The sequence below is a fragment of the Zingiber officinale genome, chromosome 8A, assembly GCF_018446385.1.
Source record: "Zingiber officinale cultivar Zhangliang chromosome 8A, Zo_v1.1, whole genome shotgun sequence".
Classification (NCBI taxonomy): Eukaryota; Viridiplantae; Streptophyta; class Magnoliopsida; order Zingiberales; family Zingiberaceae; genus Zingiber; species Zingiber officinale.
In genome coordinates, this window is record NC_056000.1 from 57,301,819 (window position 1) to 57,312,197 (window position 10,379).

Here is a 10,379-nt window from a genome sequence, read left to right on the forward strand (position 1 = left end):
CAGTTTCTACCTTTCAGAGAGGACAAAGATAGAAAAAGGAGGATACCTGAGGACCTTGTTCAACACCCTTTTTAAAGGGGTCTCCAACAATGCATTTTAAGGCACGGGCTTTTGCTTTCTCTACAAACTCATCGTATATACGCTCCTGAACAATTTCAAGATCCTGAAGATCACATAAATGGAAACTTTCATGACAAAACATTCTCAAAGTAAATAATGTTCATAAAACTTTGCATGTTAAAAGTAAGTAAACCTTATAACCATCTTTAGCTGGACTTCTAGAACATGCGTTGCAATCACAACAGTCGCGACAGACAAGACAAGTAATCTTTACCTCCTTTTCAAGCATACCAGAGTACCTTGACAATACAAACTAAATCAGATAAACAGAAGTAGTTTTTTTTATGTATAAGATCCTATATCACTGATATCAAGATGTTCAAGTCTAAAAAGGATATGTGATTCACATCCTGTTTTCACAATATCAAAAAGCTAAAAGAGAAAAATAAATCAAAAGCATTTTGCAAAATATGGTTCAATTATCTTCCTGTAGACAATGCATGCCATTTGAAATTTAATCACAAACAGGGTGGATATACAAACAAGATCACAATTCAAGCCATTAGATGTGAATATAGTAACAGCAATATAGCTCAACCACAATGAAACTTCACCAAAATAACAAAAGCAATCTAGCTCAACTCACAATGAAACTTATACTCATAAGACAAAAAGATAATTTAATAATATCAAAATCAAACCAAATCATGAGAAAAAGGCTCAAATAAGATTAAAGCACAATTAAGATTAACCCAAATCTAAAATTAACTTGGATTAATCCTACAATAAATAAAAAATGATCTAAAAATCTCTACTGAAAGTCCTAATCCAAGTGTGCCTTGAGTGACCCTCCATAATGATAATCCATTCAAATCGAAGCTTCTCATACTAAGGAATATAACAGAACCTGCAAACTGAATCCAAAATAAATAAACTATTTGGTATTCAATTTAGGGAGTAAGAGTTCACAATTCAGCCTGATGACATAACTAGCCCATCAAGGGATACAGAGTGTGATTATATCCACTGTAGAATTTATATGCTTTCAGGACCAAGAGATACCAATTGCAAAACTAATCAGGTAGGCTAGAAACCTAAAGCCATGCTTCCCAGATGGCCAAAATTTTAACAATAAAAATTTGTTTATATGTACCAATATATTGAAGTTTCATCGACTTTAATCTAGTAACACACACAATAGGTAACAACTTGTAGGGCACATTTGGGTATAGACTAATGGGTGTCCATGAAAGAAATCTTTTTGTCTTTGTGAAATGTTAATATCATGATTGGTTAGCTTATGAAGATTCACAGGATTTCCTATGTATTTCTACCACATTTTCAACGTACAGATGAATTTATCTACTGTTCAAAGAAGGAACTTGCCTCAGCTAGGCCTTTAGGGCCAAACACCAGCAGAGCTACCACTCCAATAACCAATGCTTCAGGAGCACCCACTCCAAATAAAGAAGCACGAACAACTTTACCATGAAATTTCACATTTTTCTCTGCCAAACAAGTAAAAGAACATCAAACATATTTTCCAAGTAGATTAGACATCCGTGGAAGTCTATGAAAACAAGAAAGTAAACCCAGTAGCAGGAATGAATCAGCTACAAGTAGGTAAGCAATTTATACATAAAAGCAAAAGATGCTTAATTTAACTATTTAATAAGAAGAAGAAGAAGAAGACCGGAATGAAGCTTAGTATTAGTGATGGGTTCCGGAAATAAATGCATCAGCGTGACCGAACCCCTAATCTTCCCAAAATTAGGTATGCACACGCAACTCTCAAGGAAAGAACTCGTTTTTCAAGAAGACCAAAATCTTATGGAGGACAAGGAGTTACCTTTGCGCGCAAAGTTTCCAAAGGAAAGAGGCCTCACCGGCGGCTTGAGGCCGTCCCACAGCGGGGGTCGAGGCAGGTGGAGTGCGGAAAAGAATCTACGGAGATGGGACGAATGTGGGATTTTGGGAGAAGCCCTAGAGGGCGGATGGGAAGAGATGAGGAGGGCCACCTTCATTGAGTGGGAAGAGGAGGAGAGGGAGAGGGAGCAGTAGCAAAGTGATGCGAGGACCGTTGCAGAGCCCATCGCGGCAGAGGAGAGACTGTTTTTGTTTTTTCCTTCTTCTTCTTCTTCTTCTTCTTCTTCTTCTTCTTTCAAACAGGTAAAGGAAAGTGCTGCAAAATCTAAACTCGAGAGCAAAGAAGCATACGTAGAAAGCAACCACCACTCCAGCCACGTAATCGGAGGGCAGTTTAATGGAGGCACTAAAGAATCCATGGAGGTAGAGATCTTGCGACGCAAATGCAGCACCTGATCACAGAACAAGGTAGGTTCAAAGATGCCCCTTTCTTTTTTTAAAAAAATATTTTAACAGAACCTATTCGCTGGTCGAGGGAGAGGTGGGCAGTTCGGCCGTCGCCATGAAGCATGAGGTTGGAGTCTCCGAACAGTTGGGTGTAGCCTTCCTCAAAGGAGATGGTGGCGAGGTTGGGCAACTCCGGGAGGAAAGCAACCTCATGGGAAGGGAGCAGACCCGAACACAAAAAACAGGAGGAAGTAGAAAGGAAAAGATAAAGTATGGATTACTGGAATGCGAAGAAGGTCTCCTCTTCTCACCCAAAGGGAGGAGTTGGAGGAGATGCGATGTGTTTGAACGGAGAAGCAAGGGCATCGTGTCTTGATCCTGATCGGGAGAGGAAGGGGCGTCGATCTAGGAAGGGGAAGAGGGAGATGAGGTTGAGAGAGATGGTTGGAGGTTTAGGTTTAGGTTTAGGCTGAGAGAGATGGTCGGAGGAAGGGGCGCGATATAGGTTTAGGTTTGGAGGGAACTTCACAGTGTTGCAAATTTTGGCTTATGGGAAAATTAAAATATTTTATTTTGGTTCATTAACACCGAGTTTTAAAAACCGCTATTAAAATCAGTGTCTATTAACGAAAAAAAGGAGCTCAAAGATATCGCCTAAAAACCGATGTCTATGAGCGAAAATCTGCGCTCATAGACACCGGTTTTTGGAAAAAGCCGGTGTAAAATACTCAAAGACATCGGTTTTTGCTTAAAACCGTTGTTGGTCCACCGATGTCTATGAGGGCTTTTGTTGTAGTGAATATTTACTCGTCCTGTGGTTTCAAATTACTCCAGTTATGTGCCTAAGAGTCTCATACTCTTAACATGTGATGCTTTACAAAGATTTTGAGTAACAACCTTGACAAGTGGTCATAGGGTATATGTCTCCCCAGAAGGAGCGGTGAATCCTCTATGAACTATCCAAATACCTTTGGGCACTTTGACTCATACCCAATTATCTCGGGTCCACATCTCCAAGGAGATGCTTTGCTTAAGATGTCAAAGTATAAGCCTCTATGACCAAGGTGACTTAATTATCCCATGTCAAAGGACAATTGCACTCAAACTGCAATAAGAACTTCACAGATATATCCATATATGTAGAGAACCATATGAAGTCTTATAGTAAGTCATTCCAATGAACTAGTTACCATAACTAATATCCATGTTTAACTCTCAACATCTCAATATCTCCAGCTAGTGAGTAAAGCTACCTGGTCAGACCAAGAAGTATAACTCGTGCTAGTCTCACAGAATTGATGATGTTCAGATATATCAATTCATTAACTAAAGAATATTCCAATACTTTCATAATTATACATGTAAAGATACTCACTAGTTGTGATCCAATCACAAATCCGCTCATGCTATAAATCGTATTGCGGACATTCAGTAAGTGAGTTTAAGACCATTCAAACACAAACAATGTACACTCAAATAGTGAATCTGTATTTATCAAAATAAATATTACAAACCATAAAACGATTATTTTAGGACACCTCTCAAACATAACATAGCATACCATGAAGAGTTTCGAGCGACACTTGATCCATGTGAGTTGTCACACGGGGAATAAAACTATCATATTGAAGACTTAAACCTGCAAGAATATGCATTAATAGTTCTGGATCAGAGACCAGATGTCTAATTGTAGATAGGTTACTGGCGATGGTCATGATTGATTACATATAGTCATTAATAGAGTCATCTCCTCATTGCACATATTGTAATTGCAGACAAAGTTGGATAACTCATGCTTAAGAATGAGATGTAAAAGAGTGATCACAAACTTGACGAGAGGTGTTGAGCCCAACAGCATAACAGCATGATGAAGCGTGATACAAAACCAATTTGATATCAACTGAACACATAAAAAATTAATTTGTCTATTCAGTTTAACTTATTTTATCATCTAAATTTCTTTAAAAAAAACTTAATTTATGACTCAGAGAAATCAGCATAGAAGTCGTTCATCGCCTTCTGCATTTTTACGAAAGCAAAATAAACTGACCATCTGTTGTTTTGTTGAAGAATAAAATTAAAACTCATGAAAAAAATATATATAATTTATTAGAACAAATGAAATTAGCTAGATTGAAAACACCAAAAATGCACCAAAGTTGGCTGATTATCCATTTACTGAAAACTATCAAATTTATTTAAATATTCAATCCCACGCTGCAACAAAGTGATCAAGAAGAGACAACAGATGATCAGATTCTGAAATACTGATGTAATATATTGATGGCCCATTAATCAATTAAGAGCCACATAGACTCCGATCTCCTTTAGATACTTGTCGTACTGGCCAAAGAATCCAACAATTCGGCCGTCGGTGACTGGAACAGTGAACTCCTTGCCGCCTCCTTTCCCAAAAGGCCCATGCGTATTTCCGAAGTTGGTCTTAAATTTGAGCTGAGAGATACAGCTTTCACCGTCATTATCGCCGACGGACCCAACCATCGAGTTGATATATTCGCCAGGAAGTAGTTCGAACTGCAAGATCGATCGATATAACGATGTTTACTATCCATGAGTGTTCGCGACTTCACGTACCGTGTGATAGCTGCCACCACCGCTGCCGCCTAGTCGACGTGTTTCAACGTTTTTCCCATCGAGAATGTAGGAGATCTCCAAATTATCGATGACGTTTCCTGTGTGGAGTCTGACCTTTGTGATTTGGGACGCAGATCGACCAATGTCAAAGTTGCAGTCTCCGGCGATTCCCCATGGCCCAATCTTGATGTTATTTTGAAAACCTACAACATATATCAGAATTTAATAATTTGTCATTACTGTAAAAACAAGAGTATAATGTTGCTTAGGCTATTGTTGTTGTTACCATCATTATTCAACGAAATACAAAATGGAAAAAAAAATGGAGAGAATAGAAAATGAACTCTGAATGCACATATTGTACTGACTTATATATTAATATAAGCTGGTTAATTAACACTGGAAAATCCATTAATTATTTCAGGCTCGCTAACTTATTAGAGTTTAATATTTTCTTCGATTAAAACTTCATTATTGAATTGGCGTGGAAGGATATAAACAATTAATTAAGAAGAGAAAGGTATAGGAGAGTTAATGCTCACGGATGCGTGTGAAATCCTCAAAGATAGCAGCCACTTGGCCTTCCAATGAATCCAGGTCGCGCTGCCACTGCTTGGCTTCCTCACTTGCAAGTCTTCCCTCGCTGATCTTGGCTTCTTCGATCTTACTTTTGATATCATTTCGTTTAGCTTTCAGCTTTTCCATTTCTTTCTTCAACTTCTTGATTTCAGTTTTGGGCTGCCCGCCGGATTTCAATAAGCCTTTCCAGCACTTGTTGACGTCTACGTTGAAATTTAAGTTGGTGCAAAACATGGCTAGCTAGCTAGCTAGCAGCAGGCCGATCGAGGCTTTACAAGGCGATGGAGGATTCACAAGGCTGAGAAGCAGATTGTTAACATGCAGGCAATAATCTCAACTAGATCTCAGGAGCCAGAGAGACAAAGATAAAACTAAGAGAAGGGAGAAGAAGAGGTCTATCATTACCATCGTTGGTTGAATCAGTCATAAGTCTTTTTAAAATCTGATAATAGTTCAATTAGATAAACAAAGTCTTCTCACCATGATTCAAGTTCCTATTCAATACTACTATAACATTATTTTTATTTTTCTTGTTCAATCTCTTTCTTTATATAATGTTTTCAAATGAAACAACTAAATATTAATAAGAAAATACCAAGCAGAGTATTAAGGAAATGATTGATAACTGAAGATTTGATGTCAAGAGAAGAGAAAATGTCATTTTTTCTAATAAATGAAGTACCTTATGTGCGCAAAGATGAAAGACACCTCTCAACTGCTTCTTCGAAAATATCCATTATGTTAGGTTGGCAGCAATAGTTGGTTGACTGAAACAATAATATACATGTTTGTGGAAAATCTTTAACTCTCCTTTATCTCTATCTATGGTTACATTTGTATATTTATCTAAGGATTTGTTTGTTTGTTAATAATAATTTTCAAAAATAATTTATTCGTGGAAAATTTGTAACCCTCCTCTGATCTATGGTTACATTTGTATACTTTTTATTAAAGCTACAAGAAATTTGTTTAATTTCTTTTGAAGCCACATTAGCAAAAGCACATGACAATTATTGTCTATTGACTCTAAAAATGGCTACCACTTTTCATCACGTTACCTAATCTAATCTAATCTAATTAATTAATTAATTAAAAGCATAAAAACTAAGTGAATAAAAGTACATATTTGTTGTATTTCAAAAATGTCCCCCGAAATATTAAAATCTTGGTCGTTATATTTTATAATAGTGGTGGAAGATTTATCTCTTTTGAATAAAAATTAAGCGAAGTAAAGCAAACCACATATGAAAACAAGTGAAGAGATTGGTTCGTTTATCAATAAGAGAAAAATAAAATAAAAATTGTTAAACATAGATAAATAAAATTAACTAAAAAATCAGAATTATTAGAGCACAAGAACGTCCACCCAAATGGTCTGCAATTCAATTTTAACGATGCATGCATATAAAATCTTTTAAAAAATTATTAAAAATGTCTTTGAAATTAAAATTTTTGAATGGGATTGAATGAATATAACTTTTAGTTCTTAGGGTTGTTCAAGAGTTTTGAACGTTTAAGTTTTTTTAGATAATTCAGATATTAGGTCTTATCATCCGACTAATTTTAAAGGTAACTGATCAGTCTCACATAATGACCACTAAATTTAAAAGCGCATACATCAATGGGGGATATTTCTTACCTTCCTTTGAATTAGCAACTCCTAAGTGCATAGAAAGCCTCAAGAGGTGCTTACATTGCACTCTTCATTAACGCTCTCATGCATCTAAAGAATAACTATGTGATAAGTATATCACAGTCTTGTATTATTTTTTTATCAAATAAATAATAAAATTTAAGTAAAATGAAAAGAATATAAAAAATTTCATGGGTTTAATTAATTATAGAGAAAATATAAGTTTTTCTGATACAATTATCAAATTATTTTTTATTATATGCCCAAAAATTACACAATGTTACCATGGTGCTAGTCTCAATCTTTGGTGCCCCCGGGGCATGGTTGAGTTGGCTAGTGCGAAACAGAGTTGCTACCATAAGGCAAAGGTTCGAATCTCAGCAAAATCGAGGAAAAAAAGCTCTCCTCTGTACTAGCCAACTACAGTTTCCTGATTTACCTCCTCACATATGGTCGTGGGGCCGACCGTGTGAGACCGCTGGGGTGGCGAATTCCACCTTTAGCTACCATAGTCTCAATCTTTGGAGCCCGAGGCTAGAATGTAGGAAATATGAACGTGGACAAGTCCATATTGTCCACTACTTTTAAGGGAAAAGTCTCTTTTACTTCTAGGATAATTCCCATTATAAAGGGTGTGTCCAAGGGTGGTTTAATGAAGGAGTGGAAGAATGAGAGGAAGAAGAACATTTGAGGCTGCCGGATTTGGTTCGTGGAATTGCAGAGAGCTTTTCGATTTTTGTAATTGCTCTTCCGACAACAAGTCCTGTCGTCGCTGATTGTAGATCTATGAGAGATTGCTATAAGTGTTTACTGTTTACCATTTTAATTCCTTTTGATTCATGTATTTAGAATTGTAACAATGGTATTAGAGCTTTATTCTAAATGCTTTAAACGAATTATGGAATGCATGTTTGGATATTTTCTATAAAATCGTGTTGCTGCCTTTAAGGATTACAAATTTGTTGTAGTTTGCTATCATCCCAAGGTAATAGATCTTGTTGTGAACCATGGTCAGCGTCGTTCTTGTGCTGGTAGTGATTATATAAGTTTAGATGGTAGTGATTATCAGTTTAGAAAATCATATTCTGGACTGCATAAAGTGATTCACAGTTTAGATAGTTTAATGGATTAGTTTGTTCTTACTTTTTTATAGAAATAAAGTAATGTTGAAGAAGGTTTTGTATACTGCTTTGCGGTTTTTATGCAAACTGCACATCCGCAAGATTTGAGATCTTACTTGAGTGTTGCTGCTGTAATGTTGAGACATAAGGTACATGACTTTTGATTCCTTCTTCTGTTGCTGCTGCCAGCTATTCTAGTTGCTTGCATATAATACATGGTTTAAGATATGATGTCAAGTTTATATATTCATCAACTTTTCTCGTGTTCACTTGCTTGACTACTCATGAAAATGTGAAGTTGCAACTTTTCTCGTGCTTATTTGGCCATGTTTTTACTTCAACATTTCAAAAGGTCCAGATTCATGTGACTTCACTTAATTTGGTTTCTATTGCGCAAAAGATGCAAAGCTATAAGAAGTTTATAATTGTTTATACATGTTGATGAGTTGTCTACTTTTGGGGCTTGTTTGTTTCAATTATCACTTTAGTTTGTAGTGATTATCAGATTATCGTTTTCAATTATCAGTTTGCAATGATCAGCAGCGTACATGTTATACATGCATGTTATTTCTACTTTTTTCTATGACTTTAACTATATTTTTTTCAGAAAAGGGGCAATTTGCAAGCTAAGTCTGAAATTTTGTATGCAGAAAAAGGACCGGTACGTAAAGAATGTTCCACATCCTGACTTAATATATTCAGGACAAGGACCAGTTTTGCATGGTTGTGGATCTGATTCTCTATATAAACTTAATTTTGTAGTCTCATTTTTTGTGGTTGTCGTGATTATATTGAATACTTGTGGTAATGTTTGGATAGCTTGTAGTAATTGTAGCAGTTTATAAACTTAAAATGAATTGAATGTATATATGTTGTACTAGTTTTTGGTTGAGACAGTATGTATATAAAAGACAACTGCATGTATATATATTGAAGATATATAATAGTTTTTCTTACAAACATAATTGTTTATAACAATAGATGTGTCTTATGAAAGACAACGGTTTTGAAATATTATTTTAATTTGTGTGCAAAAAATGTTTTTATCTATTCGCAATACATTTTCTAATCAAGATAGACAATAATTTTTTAACTGTTGTGAAAAGTATTTAAAGACAACGGTTTTAAACTAAATTTTGAAGAAAGACAACAGTGTTTATTTGTTGTCAAAAGCATATCTATGGTGTGTAATCTAAATTATTGCAAAACTGGCAATTTACAACGGTTTTATACTGTTGTAAAACTGTTGTCTTTGGTATTAAAAGACAACACTTTAAATCCGTTGCATGACTGCTGTCTATTGTGTTCAAAGACAACGGTCTTAAACCGTTGTCTTTTACCACACATTTTGTTAGGACCTTCGGATGCGGATAGAGAGGGGGGGTGTGAATAGCCGACCTCAAATTATCGTTTCTTCCTACAATTTAGGTTAGCGCAGTGGAAATACAATGTAGAAACAAAAGTGGAGAAGATCAAACCTCAAACACGATGATGTAACGAGGTTCGGAGATGATACTCCTACTCCTCGGCGTGTCCGTAAGGTGGACGAAGCCTATCAATCCGTCGGTGGATGAGACCCCGGATAACCGGCTAATATGAACTCCTTCCGGGTGGAGAAACCTCGCCACAATCTCTCTTGCAACAGCAAGAATGGAGTACAACCAATAGAGAAAGAAAACAAGAACAATATAAATGTAAAAATACTTTGCTTGCCTTCTCGTCGACTGGAGTTCGATGAAGCAGCAACTTCACGATGTCAACAGCAGCTGATCACCCAGTCGAGGGAAGCTCACACGAAGCTTCAGGAATAGGGAGCTCAGCAAAGCTCAGATCGCAAGAGTGAGGAAGAAGTCAGTTGTGTAGAGGCGCTCAGCATCTGATTTATATCTGCACCTGTGAAGAAGAAGACAAAGAACAACACAGAAATCTAGCCGTTGTGACTCAACGGCTAGGCCTGGACCGATCAGGCCCTAGGCTGATCGGTTCCCAGATCGATCCCAACTCTCACAGAGAGTTGGTTTAGGGTCCTGATCGGTCTGTGGACCGATCAGGAAGAGCCCTGATCGGTCTGTGGACCG

The 10,379-nt window shown here is 36.6% G+C and overlaps 2 protein-coding genes across 2 annotated transcripts; both read right to left on the minus strand.

The window, feature by feature from the left end:
- Positions 1-402: 402 nt before the first annotated feature.
- On the minus strand, positions 403-2,153 carry LOC122010845 (sec-independent protein translocase protein TATB, chloroplastic-like). The gene is made up of 3 exons (XM_042567317.1): positions 1,910-2,153; positions 1,447-1,568; positions 403-492 (listed from the first exon to the last, which is right to left on the minus strand). Exons 1-3 carry the CDS (start codon positions 2,151-2,153, stop codon positions 403-405), a joined length of 456 nt encoding a protein of 151 aa, XP_042423251.1.
- A 2,369-nt stretch (positions 2,154-4,522) lies between these two features.
- On the minus strand, positions 4,523-5,984 carry LOC122011565 (protein GOS9-like). Its single transcript, XM_042567948.1, has 3 exons — positions 5,511-5,984; positions 4,969-5,171; positions 4,523-4,908 (listed from the first exon to the last, which is right to left on the minus strand). Exons 1-3 carry the CDS (start codon positions 5,779-5,781, stop codon positions 4,669-4,671), a joined length of 714 nt encoding a protein of 237 aa, XP_042423882.1. The 5' UTR covers positions 5,782-5,984; the 3' UTR covers positions 4,523-4,668.
- Positions 5,985-10,379: the final 4,395 nt, after the last annotated feature.

Excerpts from the sequence above, each read along its gene's own strand:
- LOC122010845 (XM_042567317.1), bottom strand. The coding sequence starts at position 2,153 with ATGGGCTCTGCAACGGTCCTCGCATCACTTTGCTACTGCTCCCTCTCC. Across the intron at positions 1,569-1,909 it reads TGGAAACTTTGCGCGCAAAG|AGAAAAATGTGAAATTTCAT; the intron begins GTAACTCCTTGT and ends CTTGTTTGGCAG. Across the intron at positions 493-1,446 it reads GCCCTAAAGGCCTAGCTGAG|CTTTTTGATATTGTGAAAAC; the intron begins GCAAGTTCCTTC and ends TTTCTCTTTTAG.
- LOC122011565 (XM_042567948.1), bottom strand. The coding sequence starts at position 5,781 with ATGTTTTGCACCAACTTAAATTTCAACGTAGACGTCAACAAGTGCTGG. Across the intron at positions 5,172-5,510 it reads TGAGGATTTCACACGCATCC|GTTTTCAAAATAACATCAAG; the intron begins GTGAGCATTAAC and ends TATATGTTGTAG. Across the intron at positions 4,909-4,968 it reads GTGGTGGCAGCTATCACACG|TTCGAACTACTTCCTGGCGA; the intron begins GTACGTGAAGTC and ends TCGATCTTGCAG.